We start from the raw sequence: 18,396 nt of genomic DNA on the forward strand, positions 1-18,396 counted from the left end.
GAGCCGTGCTCATTTGAGAAATGACTATTTTTAATATCTTCCCAACACAAATGAATAGCCTTAATGGTCGACCAATTATCTGTCGACTTTTTAGACAACGATTCATGACGTGTGGTTTTAATAAAAGTACAATTGTAATTTGCTCGCCCATATCGTTTAGGAAAGGTTTTGTTTCTATATAATAGCTTCAGATCACACCGGAGATGATTGTGTGGTGAGGTCAATAGGCTCTTTGTAGGACTTGATCATGTGCTTGGATACCACATAGAAAACGCACTACTAGTGAGCAAGCAAACCAGCGTCACGCTCCTTGAGGTGATCAACTCAAGCAAAGTAAACCATAGGTGGCCTACGCTCCAGCTGTGAGATTATCATCTTGCAAAAAAAGAGTCATGGCGAAATCATGGGAGTTTGTGTGGGAATATTTACGACCTCTCTCAGTTATAAAAAATACAGTCAAATTCCCAATAAAAAAACCAAGCTCCAGCTGTGAGATGATCATCTTGCGAAATATGAGTCATGGGAATATTTACGACCACTCTTAGAAATAAAAAAATAAGTCAAATTCTCAATCGAAATACCTCATCAAAAGAACTCATTTTCGCGAGCTATCCATTTCTAGGCTCACTACTTACTATGGCGGCCGTCACCACCAAAAATACAAGGATGTCAAATAGACCAGCAAATACAAAGCTGGTCTAAAGATCAGCTGCAGGATAGAATAGTAAATAAAGGAATGGCATGGCCAAATTATAGACGGTTTAGTTTTCCTTCGTGAAACGGAACACCCTAAACATGGATAGTTTAGCCAAATGATAAACGGTCTAGTTGCCCATGTCGAGTTGGAACATGAAATTGTGAAATGGACTAGCTCAATTGCGAATAGCTTAGCACTCATTTGCAATACAGTACACAAACGGTGTTGTGTTGCATCACATGGCTCAGGGTAACGTCGAGTAGCACAAACGGTGTAGAGTTGCGTCAGATGGCTCACAATGGAAGTACACAGTGTCAAAGTCGTTCCGAAATCGGAGAGTTTTGATTTTAAACTGTTGGTATTGTCGGGTTGGATCATAACTGTAGTCAAGCGTTGAATCTTTGATTGAGCATCTTATAGTTAAAAACAATAATAAAAACAAGACCGAATGAATTAGATAGATATCCGTGTAAATATTAGAGCATCAATTTAAAAGAATTTAGAGAGAAAGATTGCCCTATCATTGAGACTGATATGATTGTTAAGGCCTTCCCAATAACTGGTGATATAAAATAGACGGTCCTTATCACAGCTTTTAATATGTTGTTCCAACAATGTAATCAAGTAAAATGATTCAAATTACAGGAGGCAAATACTTGATCGAGCCTGCATAACGAGCCGTCAGTTTTACTCCGTTTTTTGCGCAAGCGAAGGAAGGTAGCGCGCGACGAACTCCCCCAGGATTTCACGCCTCCCACCAATTTCTCGGCCATCGCGCTCGCCCCTCGCGCTCGCCCCTCGCGCTCGCCCCTCGCTCACCTCCGCTCGCCTGAGAATCACGACAAAGACAAGGCGTTTTATGCAGTCTTAGCTTAGCTAAATTTATCAGATCAGCTACCATCTATGCTTGATCACGGCACAATGATATACTAACCCGTTTTGAAGAAAGGTATATTGTGGCCAAGAATAAAAGCTAACGTCTTTAGTAGCCTTACAGTTTTCAGCCATGATGACCAGGTCAGCTGAGGACGCCACACTGTATTGTAAATAAACATATTCATTGAGGTCCACTGTTAGGGGGTAGTCCTGCGCTGTGTAGGGCGTGGTAAACGAAGAACTCTCATAAAAGTCCATCTTCAAAGTGAAAGTACCATATCCCACTAAACAACGAGGAAAAAGTAGGAAAAAGATTTCCGTTGCGTTCAAATAGAGCATCCGTAAGGTTAATTATTCATCCAACCGCATTAAATGCAAACAGGCCAGAATTGCAGAGGTCTCAAGTTCCAGTGGACTGTAGCCGTGGTTCCTATCCTCTATTGCACCTTGCAAAAGCCCAGAATTCAGATTTTGAGCCTTTACCCAAGAACAAATTTTCAATAGAGTGTCGAAATTCATCCTTGTTTTAATAGTTTTTCTTTGCTTCTCTCTGTCGCTCGTATCGAATACTAACGCCACCTCCAAAACAATCAGGTGCAGCAAAGTATCACCAAGCGCGATTTAGATAGCATTTTCCCACGCTTCAGGAAGTTTGCATGTTTTTATTTTTTGAGTTCTCTTTGGCCTCTTGTGTTATTTTTCTTTCCTTTGATTGGCTGTTGTGATCGGTTTTGGCTTGGCGACCCTCCATCGAAAAGAACTTTATCTACATCTACTTTACTGTCCCCAGATAGTTGGCATTGGTGGGAGATGCGGTAGTCCAATAACTAGAAACGGGATAGAAAGGTCTTATTATCAACCCTGGTTCTGTCACTGTATATTAATAATATTGCAAGGCAAGACACCTAACTCCTTCAGCGGTTTTCCTCCACCCAGAATACAAATAGGTACCGGCAAACTCGCAGGGAAACCTGATGAAATTCCGAGGAATATTAACTGTAATATACTAATATTTCGTCCTGTTCCGTTTTGTGCGTTATGCTATATATAATGGTAATAGGACCGAGTGGAGCCCAATTCGGTCTGTAATCATACGAGTGATTGTCCAAATCGGGCAACCTCGAAACCGGAGTCCGATTTCTTAATCATGAGTATGATTACAGACCTAATTGGACGACAAGGGTCTTTTAGCAATTAATCGAAACTATGACAAAATTAGAGAAAGAAAATAGACATCACTCATAAGTTTTCACAAAAAAAAACTCGGCGAAATGCACGACAACAGGGCGAACATATGACGCGTACCGTCCACTTACCCACAGGCATGATGTGTCAACTGTCTTATAACACTGTGCAGTTACAAGCATGACGCTTACTCCTATTACGCTCGTCTGATTGGCTGAAAACGAGTGCACTTTTCTTGTAACACGAGTGCAAATTAAAAATATAACACGCTCTTGCTTGCCAAAATCTCGTCCGTTTTAGAAAGAACAACATGATTTCGAGTTTGATGTTAACAAGCACTTATAAACGAATATAAGCGATCCCAGCAGTTATGAATACTACTGAACTAGTAGTGAAAATAAGACCTGAAAAACAAATTCAGGCCCGTACGGGATTCGAACCCCTGACCTTTGCGATACCGGTGCAGACCGCTACTAACTAAGCTAACGAGCCAACTGGCAGCTGGCTTGTTGGATCAGAAAATCCTCGGCTTCGTTCCGCAGCGTCCCACAGCTATCTAAAGATGTGGTGATCAAGAAGTGGATGGTATTCTCGGTTCTTTACATGAAGCATAGCGTAAGTGTAGTTAATTGGCTTTAAATTAGCCGAATCTTCGCTCTTCCAAATACACCGTTATCTTTTTCTCCCCGCACGAAACACTTTCGGTTTGGTTTAAGGTAAAAAAAGGTTGAAATACTAATTTAAAGAAACTTATTTTAAACCTTTTAGCTGGCGATCAAAGGTCATAGACAGTAGCTGATTTCAGTGTAATTTCCCGCCTTTCTTTACTACCACAGAGTTGGTAAATAATTTAAAACTAACATTTTTACCTGTTCATATATCAGGAAATAGTGTTTTGATATCGTAATGTCTGTCCGGATGAAAAGGCGTATGTAGCATGTAGATTCCCAGATTGAATAATTATTTACTAACGAAAAAGAAGAGCAATCATACTCTCTTGCTGGGAGTGTTTATGTAATACAAGGCTCAAAGGAAAGGGGCAAGTATTTGATCCTACGCAAAATGTGAGAACGTCCAGAATCCTTCGGCGATGAACAATACGAGCGCGAATTCAATAAGTGGGAAAAACTAATGTCAACAAATGCTTTTTCAGTTATTATCCAAGCTTCTGCGTTGTCAACGAATTGCCACACAGGGCAAACACGAATCGAATGCATTAAGTGCTAGGTTATCTGGTGCTGTAAAGGTTAAGCGTAAGGAGACAACATAAAAGGTTAAGCGTAAGGACTCACAAAAAATGAAAAAAAAAAAAAAAAAACGCACCGAAGGATAAAGGGCGACATACATGCAGAATAGACGTAGGTCAGAATCAATTCAGCGTGTTCCAGGTTCTCGATCAGTGCGTGAGCCACGCTTGGTGATTGTTGGTGACAACTCCGATGGCAAAGAACTTATAACTATGAACTGGGATTTTTATCTCTGCCTTTGAAGAGTATTTGTATACTTATCCTAATGACCGCTGTTTGAGATTATTAATAATAACCTGGGCTTTCAAAAATTGCGTTAAAAAGTGCCCATCTCTCGACGATCTGTTTGACAAATTAGGAGCTAGACAAATGATACAGATAACTCAAATGATTACGTTTTTTGATAACGATGACAGCGGATATTTGTGGGCTGGGTTACTGATATGTTTTCAAAATAGTTGTGTCTCTAGTCGCTCAAACATCCAGATGGTGTATTTCATTCATTTGGGCCATCAAGTTTTGAGAACATTTTCAAGAACATACTCTTGAAAACATAGTGCGTAAGATTTTGGTTGTATATTATCGTAAGAACCAGGCGAGATAATTTGCAAAATTGCAGCATAGCGGTTTATTATTTCTCCTCTTTAACAATGTTAACAAAACCATGTTAGACATAAAAAAAATTTTTAAAAAGTTATTATGGGTTCTGTTATTGATAGCTGATTATACATGATCTCAGTATATGCTCAAAATTAAAAGGTTTGATTAATACACACTGCTGTATTGCTAAGTGTCTATAGGACACCTTCAAAAGAACATTGAGCCCTTAGTGAAACCAATGTTACTTTACACGCGCTCTACAATATAGAAATACGCGAACAAATATATTCCCCCCGAAAAGTGACGAACAGGCTATAAATTCAGGCAATTTAGCAAACAATTGAAACTACCATTAGTCTTTTAACACTTTAATTGTTTTAAGCACTGCTTTGGTTTCCTTTCACATCATCCTCCGGCTTGAAAGCGAGATTGTTGTGTCCAACTCTCTCGTCATTATTGCTGTTTGATAACCGTTGCGTCCTTCGGAACTTGACCAACAAAACAGCCAGAGCTACAACTGCGACCAGTCCAAATACTCCAGCGCCTGCCACACCACCGATTAGAGCTGTATGTTTACTTTGACTTGACTCTATAAAACAACAGACAAGAACACATTTCATTCCCCTGGTGAACCATATCATTCAAGTCCCAACCTCTGAACCGTGATCGTATCAGTCAGCGACGAGGGCTAAGGCCTCTTAAGGAATTAAGTTCTGGATCTTGCTTTGCGATTCATTTTCCTAACAGCCAATCAGATTCGTGAAATGCTTGATGAGTTGGTCGGATCTCTCAAGTTTTATCGCGCCGGCCAAAAGAATCGTGGCTTGTATGCTGAGACTCGACAAAATCTACGAGACGCTATTATCATTATGGAGTCGGGTAAGAGTTGCAAATGTATTGCTGAGCACAGGTGTGGGGCTGGGCTCTGATGGTACAGATAACGACGCATCCTTTTGCAAAGAAGCAGTAACAGGGGTAAAAAAAAGTTTTTCTCATTTAGGAGGGAGGACAGCAGGGTCTCAAAAGAATGCTTGGTTGTGGTTTTAGCGCATGGGTGTTAGACATTGGATCTAAATCCTCATCTTTGCTAATGCAGCCTTGAGCTTTCTTAGACCCGATTCATTAAAAGGATCGTAACATAACAAACAGATAAAAACACTGTATTAACGAGTTATTTTTTCGGAAACCTACTGTGATCGAGTGGTTCGTCTTTTTTTGCCGCCTCGAACACTACAGGTCCACCTGTAAGAATGATTTTGTTTGTACTCTCTTCTTGGTTTCCTCCATCTCGTGTCACTTCTCTCCTCTTTCTCTTGTTCTTTATGCAGCCTTTACTGCACCTGCAAAAGTGTTCGTCGGATTTTGAATTATGAATGATTAGCTCGTGGAAAAAACTGCAAAAGAATCAGTAATGCATTTCTGAATAACCGCATTTTGAAAGTTTCCATCAGTGGACCAGTGAACCAGTGAGCCGCCTTAAACTTGTCTTGTTTTTATTTCCTCTCTATAAGTGTTTTAAGCAATACTTAAGAAGGCACTACTAATCAAGATGGCCTGAAATGGTAATCGCACTGTGATCGTGAACGAAAGATTCAGGCGCTTGCCCTTTCAAGGCTATCGTGTTGTTTATTAACATGAGCAAGCCACTTTCCTCTTAAATTACCTGTCTCAAACCAGGAGTGTAAGCTAATAGTAAAGAAGAGTCAAAGAAAATTTTTACAGAGAGCATTGACGCAACCTTCTACGACGGACCAGTACTCCGCGCTGGAAGGATAGCAATATTTAAGGTACGGGGATGGGTTTGGATGAGATCCGGCGGAATAGTCCACTTAGTTTGCATGCAAAATATATATTTATATCGATACCAAGAATAAAACTTTATCATTCACCGAATTCATCAATTACACCACGCAGGTCAGATGTAATATTTCTTGTGGAAGCATCTCACGGATTTGATAACAAACAAACAAGAAAAAGCAAAATCGGCTGAGACATTTCGCAGTCACACCTAGGAGGATCATAAGCTCTCTAAAATCCAGTTGGGGTAATTCACCCTGACTTGTTTGCAGTGTAACTGAATAATTTGAGACCAACCTGGAATCAGGATAGTTATGGTGACAGGCCAGCAGCTCACAATGGAAGTACACTGTGTCGTAGTCGTTCCAAAATCTGAGTGCTCTGATTTTAAACTGTTGGTAGTGTCGGGTTGGATTATAACTGTAGTCAAGTGTCGAATCTGTGGGGCATCTTTCCGTTGAAATAACAAAAAAACGAAAACAATACGAAAATAAAACTGTAAATAGCAGAGCCTCAGTATGGACCCTTGAAGACCTAAGACCGGTTCACCAACAAGACCATATAAAGGCCAAGGACCAAATAGCGATTAAGAATGAATATGCTGGTCTTCCCTCAACGGCTTGTTATTCATTAGTTTTATTGTATAGGCTGTCTTAACCACAGCCTTTTTATATTGCGTTGCAATAATCGTATCAGGCTTTGAAAGTTTTGAAAGCTTAACTCGCAGCTGGTTCTGCTCAATCAAGCTTTATTTATATGCTTACCCGTTTCGAAGGAAGGTATATTGCGGCCACGAATAAAAGCTTGCATCTTTAGTCGCCTTACAGTTCTCAGCCATGATGACTAAGTCAGCTGAGGACGCCACACTGTACTGTAAATACACATACTCATTCAGAGCCACTGATAGAGGGTAGTCTTGCTCCGTGAAGGGCGTGGCAAAAGACGAATTCCTATAGAAGTCCATCTTGAAGGTGAACGAACCATATCCCGCTAAATAGCGAAAATTATAAAAAAGACCACGTCAGCGTCTTCTTATTTTAATCGTTATAACCAGCTGAAAAGGTACCTTTAGGAAACGTTCTCAGGACTGAAATCAAACAAGGTAGAATTTGGTTCATACGGGGCATTTCATGACAAATGTCGAAGGAAATCTCTATTTCGGGTAATAACCCTAGTCTTTTCCCTAAACAGAAGGTTGTACTTAATCTTACAGCGAAATATTCTTTAGAGGTCAAGATTCTCAAGTGAAGCTGGCATGGCAGAGTGGTTTACATGGTTTAGAGCTTTCTATCTTGAAGTTTAAGGTTCGGTTGGAATGCTTTTGTTTGTTCCGAGTCGAACTGCTCCGTTTCACTTTGCAAATACCCAGTTGGTTTGGAATTTTCAAAAATTATCCCACTATCTGCGTGGGTGGTCCTGAGTTGCACAGGGTACTTGCGCGGTAGCCTGGCGGTTATTGCGGCAGACCTAAGACCGAAAGATCTAAACTCAAGCCCTGGCTAGATTATTGCGATGTTTTTTGGGCAAGAAACAACACTGGTGTCCTTCTCTACTCCTAGTATAGACGGGAATAAAACGTACAGGGATCCCAGATAACTTACTGGGGCCGGGTTAGCCTGCGATTGACTTGCATCTCGTACAAAGAAGAAACAATACTCTCTGACTGCTTCATACTAATAAAACCGACCTGGGGTCCCTTCTAACGTAAATAACGTCACTTCTGCGGTATTAATCACACCCACTCATAAATAAAGTTATCTATTTAGTTAAGTTACTTTCATTCCCGAAGTAAATCCTCTGAGGTGTGAAGGCCAGACTCATTAACTTCTTTCTGGAGTATCGGCAGTAGAATGGCAGTTTTATATCATGTGTACGAGTAACCACACCATCGATTATCAGAGCGTCGGCCAGGACCTCATTCCAAAAGATTAAATAGTCTTCGGTTTCGTTTCGCTGCGTCCCACAGCTATCTAAAGAGGTGCTGATCAAGAAGTGGGTGGAATTCTCGGTGGCTTTGCATGAGGCATAGCGCAAGCGTAGTTGATTGACTGTAAAGTAGTGGAATCTTTGCTTGTCCAGAGAAACCGTCATTCTGTTCTCCCCACACGAAACACTTGCACTTTGGTCTAAAATGTGACAGAAGGTTTACAAACTTGAGGATAATTCAAAATTTTATTTTAGAGGTTTGCTGCTTCTTATTATCATGTAACGGACAGAAAGAAATAAATACCTGAGTAGTTAAAAAGTCTAAGATGTTTTTTTTTTCATAACCGTGCTTAAAATTTGCCACACAAGACACTTTCGAAATTTGTAATCCTAGGAAATTAACACCACCTGGTACCTAATCCGAGCATAAAGCCGTGCTCACTAATGAGCTCACCCTACTTTAGCTAGTACAATAATTGCACCAAATCGGTGGTCCGGTCCGCGTATTATTTTTACAGGGGACTAAGATTATACGCTCTACTCTCGTGAGAAATCTAGACTTCTTTGTTACTTACACAGAAATTAAGAGATTTAAAATCGGACCCAAAAGGCTTGGAGTAAAATGATACTTCTTAAATGTGATATTTCTTGTCGCTTTCTCTTGAAGACAACCTGGTGAATTTCCTATATATATATATATATATATATATATTTTTTTTTTCCTCTTTACACATTTAGGGCCACACTAGCCATTGCTCACCAACACAAGTCAAATTGTTTAATCCCATAGTTAACCCTTTAGGACATCCGCAGTAAAATGTTCCGGGGATGTTGAAGCACTGATGACTGCAGCCACCATTATTGACGGTACATTCGTTGATATCTAAAAAAGAAAGCTCACTTCACCTTTCAGTTTGACAACTCTGCATAGTAACCGATTTAGAATATTGAGAGCCTTTATTACAAAGATTCATCAGAGGAAAAGAGCTTAAGCTTAAGAGGTGTTTGCCACTTTGCTTATTAGGTACAATTTAGTGTAAATATTTTCGGCTGTTTCCAGAGAGCGATTGACTGTTTATGAGAGCGATCAAATAAGTGTCACATTCTAAAAGACTGGTACGGATGTTCTTATTGGATCGTCGTTTTTATTTGTAAAGAGAGTGATATGAATACGAGTAACAGACTCTAGCCGATTATGATTATTAGTCAATACTTCTCATGTTTCTCACCCGTACAAGACTTCCCGTTCGACTGCAGTTGAAATCCCCTTTCACAAGAACAGCTGTAATTTCCGGGAGTGTTGTCACAGTCCTGATCGCAACCTGCGGTTAACGTCAACTCCGGAAAAATATTTGACAGACCTGAAGCTTTCCAATACACAGAAAAAGAAAATGGTGGGTAATCGAAAACATTTTGCGGCAATGTTAAGCAATTTTCCAGCCTTTTAGCCGCAGCGTGTCTGTCGTTATTGCTGTTATAGTAACCTGAAGATACAGACACTCACCTTTGGAACCAGAGTAGGCACATTCATCTACATCTTTAAGGCGAAAAAAAAGAAGACATTACTGAATGCTGCATTCATCGAGATCCGTGCAAACGGAGAGGACGGGTGCACAGGTATTATAGACTAATTACACGACGGGAGAAGGATGGGTGAAAGCATGGATGACTACATGACCAGGGTGCATGAGTGGAGGGACGGACCCACAGATTTAGCAAGGATGAACGGAAAGAAGGACAATCGGATGGGAATTATTTTGGGGAAATCTATGCTCAGAATCCTCCAAAAGCTAGTTCCACGGTCCTGGTAAAGTGTCGCGGGACTAATACAGCCACACGATAGAAGTAAAACAAATCCTCAGAGACCCTTGATGAAGATTTTTCTAATAAATGTTTGAGTGTGCCTAGTTCCTCTAAGGTTTTCTTTTCAGGAATTAAGAAAATCTGCAATTTTGCTTACCAACACAGCTTAAGAAGTAAGGTGAGCGTAGAGAATACCCAGAAGAACAGACGCCATTTACGTAGAACCTCCAGGCACTCGAGGATGATATTCCGGGTGTGGGTGTACCGCTAGACGAACAGCCCTGTCCAACTACTACTCCTCTATCCATTAAAATTGCATACGATCCCTCCATGCTCAACACAGGATGGGGAATCGCAAAATGCAGTGTGGTTGAATTACTACCAATTGTCACGTTTTGAGAGAGTGCGTCCACTTTGTAGACTGTTTGTCCACTGGGCAGCAAGACGAGTCTTATGAAAGACGATGTTCGAGGTTTCTTTATCTACAGAAAATAAAAAGCTTTCTCATCGTAAAACAGATCTTACATATGCACCATCACAGCTTCCTTTGTCTTAGGAGCTGTACATATTAACATATTCCATGCTCTTCTGTGTGTGTTCAATGATTTCACGTAGTAGATGATATCGAAATTTGATGTGACAACATAAGATCTGTGGAGTACCAGCAAAGGAAAACTGTCCCTTTTCGGGTTTACCCAAAAGTGAAGATGAATCAGACGAAAAGTTTTGTCGCTTTTCCTTTATATATGAATGTAATCGACACCCATCTTGATTCCCACACTACACCTGAAATCTATATCCCATTATGTATGAAAGAAAACAAACACGGTTTCCACGGCTTTAAATTTTCGCAGTGAGCCAACCACATTGTCCCGCTGGGGGCCCAAGATAAAGAAAATAATTAATTATAATTTAAACTCTACGAAAAGCGCGGGAAAGACGCGACAAGATCTCTTTGTTTAAATACCTCAGAAAGACCAGGTAAGGCAATGATAACGTGTACAGTTTTTCTCCTCAATAATGAATCATACGTAAAAACATACTAGAAATAAAAAAGCAGGGCTAATATTGTGGGTTATGAACTTGCTAAGAGCGTAACCCATAATGACAAATATTCTCAGAAGATGCGTGAAAATATGGCCAAATGTGACCAAGCTCATTCAAGTTGAAAGTGAGAAAAAACTGCCCAAAGAGGTTTCATTGGAAAAAGAACCTGATCCCAAATATTTTTGATAACCGTGTTTCGACGCTCTTAAAAATTAGCAAGGTTACAAGTTTGTTATCCTTACCAATCGGTCAAACCGAATGCTCCAGTACGAATAACCTGATCCGTATTTGCTCACGGGTGTCATGGGCATGCGACTTGCTAAAAGGACTCGTGGAGTACTACCTGGAAAATGGTTGTTGATCATCAATCGTTGAAGCTTTATTTGCACATAGAAATACCAATCACATAATCATTCCTGATCACTTTTGTATGATACTGTACTCTGCCTATAAGCCGACTCCTATGAGAAAGTGGCTCAAAATGTCATTTGTTTCCTTTCCATTCTCAGTAAGATACTAAACGTCCTCCGGTAGGACGTCATTGGTGTAACAACAATCTAAATAGCGATTACATGGGTAGACACCTCGAAAATGAAACCTTTTCAAGTATTCAAATATTACTTCAATTCCGGATGGCTATTGAAAGGAAATTTATTTCAATGGGTTACAAGTCTGTTTTAAAGATGCAGTTCCGACTTTTACCTTTTCGTTTCGATGAAAGTCTACGGGTAACCGAATTCACCTACCTCAGTAGCAGATTTCTGTCCAGTGTACTTACTATTGCTGCAATGCAATATGAATTTTTAATCAAGTCCGACTTCTAAAAAGAAAAGTGTTTAATTTCCTTACTCGTGCCAACAAGAATTGTCACACATCGCCATTCACTTTCCAGTCTGTAAAACAAAAAAATTCATCACATAAGGAAAGCAAATATAAAAATAACTTCGATAAATAAACAGATAAATATAAACGATTAAGTTGTTTTTGGGGGATTTTAGACATAGAGGAAATTGTATGTTTCGACAGTAAAGCCAAACACCAACCATTACCTACACTTCGTCACACATAACCACAAGCACACACATCCACCCACGTATGAAATGTTCCAGTGAGTCCTCTGTTTCACTTATTGAGCCAGTGAAGCGATGGGGACAACTAAATATCTACTTCTAATGACTTATAGTCATATCTGTTGTAATCATTCTTACAAGTAAGGCGCAAGTCGTCAATCAAAATAATAATAATAAAAAAACAGAAACAAACTTTATGATAAGATCAAACACAAAATGGTAATATACCTCATAAAACGAAAATTTATCTGTTTCCCTTATTAAAAAAAAAAACACGAGTGACCTACCTGTTCGACAGGAGAAATTTTTCAATTTTCCAACGATTCGAGATCAACGATTGAAAACTGCAAACCGCCTAAATTAATATATTTGGGGTTAATGACCATACCACCTGCAATTCTTACCCAGCAGAGTCGCTTGCTTTAAAGCAGAACAACTGCTGTCCAATTTGATATTGACTGGGGTACCACGTGACATTTCGGTAGTAGATTTGTCCATGATTGCGTAAAGATGTAAGTTGCATTCCACTTGGAGATGCAGTGCTTATTTCCACAATGCTAAAGTAATTGAATAGAATAACTTTAAATTTATCATAAATGATAATGACTTCAAATGCTGAGAAATGTTCAGGTTCCGTACTAGAAATTATAACTTGTTGCGTTACCAATTTCACTCGAGTAGATGACGATTTGCGGAAAACCGTGGAAGCGTTAATTGATTATTTTTTTCTGCTCTTCATCATTTTAACGACCTGAATGAGATAGAATTTGTATGGTAGCTTATATTAACACCCTTCAAAGTTGGTCATTATTTATGGGAGCTTGTAATCTTTTTGGCTACGAGGATCTTAAAAGTTAGGTATTTGCGTCTCTTAAGTGGAAGAAAAATTTAAGGAAGAAACTAATGAATGGCAAGTTGTTTAGTTTACATACGATTTTGAGAAGTCTGCAACCTGTACTTCGATCACTGCTCTATAGGCGGAGCCAATAGGAAGATCGGAACATTCACCATCTTTTGGGGTGGATGCTGTAAAGACAGGCTTTTCGTCACAATGACCAGCATGGTTACCAATCACCATGACAAGAAACTGTAATGGGATACCACTGAATGGTGTGGCGCTAGCGAAGTTTGTAGTCCCCGCTGGAAAGTCTTCTAAAGTTAATGCTATTGCAAAAATTCCGCCAACTGCTGCTTGCGACCCGTTGTAAGTTAGAACACAAGATTTCTGCGAGGGAAATTGATAGTAACTGATAACTCCCTTTTGAGTTCGCTGAATGATGCATATTTTCCTATTCGTGAGGAGACGTATTCCCGGAGCCTAGAACACACTTCAGCCCCTGACATACTACGGCGGTTTCCCTATGATACTCAACGTTTCTTTTCTGGAAAATTCGCACCATGCATTTTTTTTCCCGAACGTCTAGACCTCGAACCAAATTTTTTAGACGATGCACTATATCATAAGACTATTTCATATAGTGTATTGTTATTAGTGCAAGTAAGCAGTTTTGTAAGTAATGCATCGTATTACATTGTATTGTCGAGTACTGTAAAATTTATTAGTATTAGTATTAAAAAAATAAAAATAAAATAAGACCATTTCAACTTTTGGTAAATCCTGCCTTCAATTACCTCATCCATTTTACCGTAAGGAAAACTTGTATTGACTTTGTGGGACTCCGAATAAGTCGCAAAGCGACATTTCACTGTATCGCCATCTGGGTCTTCAACTGGAATTCGAAATGACTGGCGACAACCTCCTGGAAATCGAACAATGGCTGGACTTCGTGTTACAGGAGATGAGTTAATTTTTCCGTTATCCGATCGTGGAGCGAGGTTTATTGCAGTTTCTACTTTCCAACCAGCGGAACCAGCGTAATGACTTAGAGAAATCCAACAGCAACCTGAATAACTTGTAGGAAGAGAGAAAATAGAAAAGTTGTAATGAGCTTCCATCTGGTTTTTGACTTTTGTTCACCCAACCTCGCATTTAAGCCTTGAAGTTGTCTTATTGCGTATTTGAGTATGCGCCTAAATCAACGAGATTTTCTCGGTTATTAACGAAACCTTTTTTTAAATTTTCATTTCACTGTAACCTCTAGCGATCCAAAATACTCATTTCTAGTATTTTGTCCAATAATAGTTTGTAAGTTATTTTGACATTTTAACGGGGCCGGTATTTGAACAGTTTGGTACAGTGATATCATTCCTATCGTAACGTAAAAACAATATAACAGCTTAATTGCTACCTTTTGGCAAAAGCCTCTTTTTTGATGTCATTTAATGATCATTTTTTTATTATCATAAAAGTTATCATTGTCATTTTCTTAGGTCCCCGTTGGATTGTCATGTAAACCTACTATGAGAACGTTGGCTAAAAAAATTGCAACGAGTTTTTCGGTTGTGGACCTCGTTGTTCCTAAAACATGTCATCTGACAAACTAGATTGACAAACTTAAGTCCTATATCGAGAACATGATCCGGCCTCTTGAGGTGTCTCTAAATCGAGTCCTAATAGCACATGCTTCTCTCACATGCATCTCAGACGGCGAGTGAGTACAGTGTGATGAGAAAATATGACAGCAAGAAACTTAACAGAAGTTTCCTTCTGCTCAGTTCTTAAGATGTAAGAAAACATACCTCACATGCCACTGCTTTTCGCTGTTACTGAAAGTGTAAGTGAAGTTATTTTCGCCCACTGTCCAATCCTCAGGGACACTATAATCAGTGCAGTAGAAATAGGTGTTTGAAATGGTAAGCGAAGACCCACACAATGAATTATACGAATTGTCACATCCTGCTTTCCACGAGCCTCCGTAATTAATAAGTTGACCGCTGCTTTTCATGTTTTGGTCACAATTGAGATTACCACTGCTTGATCTTCTCCAACCGATACGAAATGAAAAGTGTACCTGAGAACAAACAGGTAGATTACACTAAGTTTGCCCACTGATACACAGGGTAGACTAGCAATATAAGCCACTTCGCGTAGGTGGGAGAAAATGTATTTATTGGTTTAAATGTGGCGAAGTGTTTTAACACAGCAGATGATGTCGCGCAATCATGCATCATTAAAATTATGTATGATTGCGCGACATCATCTGCCCTTCACGTTTCTCACACAATGAACAATGATTGAATTGCTAAATTTAGAGGTCACTTACATTCATGCCGAGTTCCTTATGATGACTTGACATTCGTAAATGACTCGACTCGAAATATAGAAATCTCAAACTCAAGATGAGAGATTACTTGTTTATGATCGAATTGTAATCACTGGAAATCATCTATTAGCAGTTCTTGGAGCAAGCGTTGAAACGCAGTTCATAAATGACTTTCTATACAGGCGCCTCAAGCTCAAGATAGGCGAGTATTCCGAACATAACCCTAGTTCTATCGCACCTTCAAGAAGAAATTGTTTGTCTTCGCCTCTCTGATGCAAGATAGGGATATGTCCCTGGCGAGGTACGCTTAAGAAGTAAGGGAAGTTGAAGAATTTCAACATTTTAGTACGATGGTTCAATAATACTTTAAACATGGGAATATCGCGCAATTACACAAAGGAAATTTTAGCTTTTATTTTCTTATCTGCGAAGGAGGATTTCGTTTGAAAATGTTATGTCTTGGGACAACATGACTATGTTTTGAATTGGAACAGTTAATATTCGGGTAATTTCCATACTTATGAGCTGCTTCTGCTCTAATTTTGTAAGCGGCACCTTTTCTTAAAGTACAGATCATCTGATGTGTACTACGGTAAAACTGCATGACTCATTTGTACCACCGTCCCTTTCAAACCTAAATCGAACAGTGAGTTGGACAATATTCCTTCATACTGAAAGGGGTATGTTAAGAGGAAGTGAAATGACGTATGACTTTAACTGTGGCGCTATTGCTGAAGCTAATAATGGATCTCCAGGCAACGCGCGGCATCATCTGTAATTCAATATTTTTAGAAAAGCGACACACTTGGCTGCATGGGAAGATAGGTGTAAAATGGAGGGTAAACATAATAATCGAGATACTTTCGCTGGGAATTATTTCAGTTCAGTGCGAGAAGGTCAAAGAAATTACGGAAAGGTTTTCAAAGATGACGTTTCTTGAACTACAGGCAACAAAAGTTCAAGGTAAGTGACGCATGATCGAACCGCCACCATTGTACAACAACACAAAATGGCTTGTCAGTATGTCACGGAAATTTGATCGGCGTAAATTTTTGCAATCCGTGAATATCTTCGCTATCCTTCACCAACCATATTCGTTTTGGGTTTATCCTGATCTCTCTGTTGTTCTTTTATCCTGGTGTAGGACTATTTCAAGGTTGTCTTGTGTTTAAAAGGCCAAACCTTTATCAAAATAGGTGAACGTTGGTCCTTCCAAAATAACATTCGGAGGAGGAGGGGGGAGGATGATGGCTATGCAACTCAGAAGATGTGCGCTATTTTTTCTCGTTCTATAGGTCTACCGATGTTATATTCGTCCAAAGCCACATTAACTTTCCGTACATTTGAGTGGGTAGAAGCGTTCGAGAAAGTAGAACTCTTGCATTTGAAACCTAACTTCTGAGCCGTTAAGAGCAAAAAGTCATATGTCAAAACTGAAAAAGTTCTTCAGCAAAACACAAACATATCGGGCCAAAATGCGCATCCGATCAAATTTTTCAAACTTTGTGATTCATAGGTGTTTGAGAGCCAAATTTGCCGACTCTTTAACCTATTCACCTCCCACCATTTGTAAGAATTTGCATAAGTTAACATTTTCATTTGTCAAGTAAATATGCATATATGTACCATCTTGTATATCCTGGGTTCGACTCAACTTGAATTTGGATACTAGATCAGTTTTGCCCGGGGTAGTTTAAACTGTTTTGAAAGAATTATTAAGCACTATACCGTGTTGCTGTTAGAATCGTCTGGAGACCACATTATACTGCCATGTCGAAAGTGCGATGCTTCTGTCAATGTGCCAAGAGCCAAAAAAGCAAAGATCCATCCCACGGGAAGCCACCTCACCATTTTATTGCTCGCAGGTTTCGACTTGAACTGAAAAATCGAAATGCACGGTGCGCTGAGTGCTCGCCTTACAAGGCTAAGACCAAGACCCGTGCTCCTTTGAGATATGACTCTTTTTATATCTTCCCAACGCAAATGAATAGCATTAGTGGTCGACCAGTTATCTGTCGACTTTCTAGACAACGATACATGACATGATGGTTTTAATAAAAGTGCAATTGTAATTTGCTTGCCCGCATTATTTAGGAAAGGTTTTGTTTCTAAATAATAGCTTCAGATCTTACGGATGATTACTGTGTCGTGCACTTAATTCTTATAACATGACTCATGACTTTTTCTTAAAATCACCCTATGAAGGAAAGCTATTTTTACCGTTTTGCTAGGATGGATATTACGTGGTTCCTGATTATGTATTAACTGACCATATGTTGAAATCTGTTGAACATTGCTTAGAGCTACATAAAATCAGGACCTTTACAAGAATGCTTTCTCATTCCATGTTTGTGACCTCATACCATCAAGTGCGTAGTTGAGGAATTGTCTTCAATAAGCTTCAGATCGCACGGATGGACTTCCAGTGTGATCACCTTTAATGAACCAAATTTGGTCAAAATATTCCTGAATGGGGTTTCTCCTAATCGCCTTTCAGCAAATGCAACCCTAAAGGAAACAGTGAAGGCTCAATACTGACTACATTGTGCGAAATTTTACGTTTATGCTCAGGATTCAACGAAAACATTCTGATGAAAGTTTCTTTGTTCTTTCGTTTTTAACGAAATGGAGTATGGAAAAAATCATTCTCTTTTTTCTTTGAGGCTTGTCGGTACGCCTCGAGTCTGTGTACTGGGGAATAAGGCCGGCCTAGTTTTCCCGACTGGGGGCTAAGCCTATCGATCATAAACACTTTGTTGATTGTCAACTTCTCAGTCGATTATCAAGTTGTAGTTGAAGATCAGTTTAGAAGTTAGTATTCAACTGAATGTTTCACTCTTCTAACTCCCCAGCTCAACATTTATACAGTTAGTACCTTCATTTGCTCATTTTATTTTGTATTTTCTCCATATCAGACGGAACTGAACGACGCCCATTAGCCAAGGTGCTCGGTATAAACCACATGATTGTGGTCCGCTATAAAC

General features: G+C 39.5%; 1 protein-coding gene across 1 annotated transcript; it reads right to left on the minus strand.

The window, feature by feature from the left end:
* Positions 1-4,686: 4,686 nt before the first annotated feature.
* LOC131780658 (uncharacterized) lies at positions 4,687-17,263 on the minus strand. The gene is made up of 16 exons (XM_066165346.1): positions 17,141-17,263; positions 14,889-15,160; positions 13,881-14,160; positions 13,181-13,473; positions 12,653-12,805; positions 12,028-12,071; positions 11,421-11,521; positions 10,289-10,613; positions 9,833-9,865; positions 9,558-9,695; positions 9,089-9,211; positions 8,178-8,528; positions 7,167-7,392; positions 6,700-6,852; positions 5,797-5,945; positions 4,687-5,194 (listed from the first exon to the last, which is right to left on the minus strand). Exons 1-16 carry the CDS (start codon positions 17,261-17,263, stop codon positions 4,983-4,985), a joined length of 2,976 nt encoding a protein of 991 aa, XP_066021443.1. The 3' UTR covers positions 4,687-4,982.
* Positions 17,264-18,396: the final 1,133 nt, after the last annotated feature.

The sequence above is a fragment of the Pocillopora verrucosa genome, chromosome 4 (genome assembly GCF_036669915.1).
Source record: "Pocillopora verrucosa isolate sample1 chromosome 4, ASM3666991v2, whole genome shotgun sequence".
Taxonomy (NCBI): domain Eukaryota; kingdom Metazoa; phylum Cnidaria; class Anthozoa; order Scleractinia; family Pocilloporidae; genus Pocillopora; species Pocillopora verrucosa.

Bases quoted from the DNA above. Each gene is read 5' to 3' on its own strand.
- LOC131780658 (XM_066165346.1), bottom strand. From the start codon at position 17,263: ATGGTGAGGTGGCTTCCCGTGGGATGGATCTTTGCTTTTTTGGCTCTT. The intron at 13,474-13,880 runs GTAATTGAAGGC...TTTCCCTCGCAG, and splicing joins CTTACGGTAAAATGGATGAG to AAATCTTGTGTTCTAACTTA. The intron at 9,212-9,557 runs GTGAGAAACATG...TTTCTTTTTTAG, and splicing joins GAACGGGAAGTCTTGTACGG to ATATCAACGAATGTACCGTC.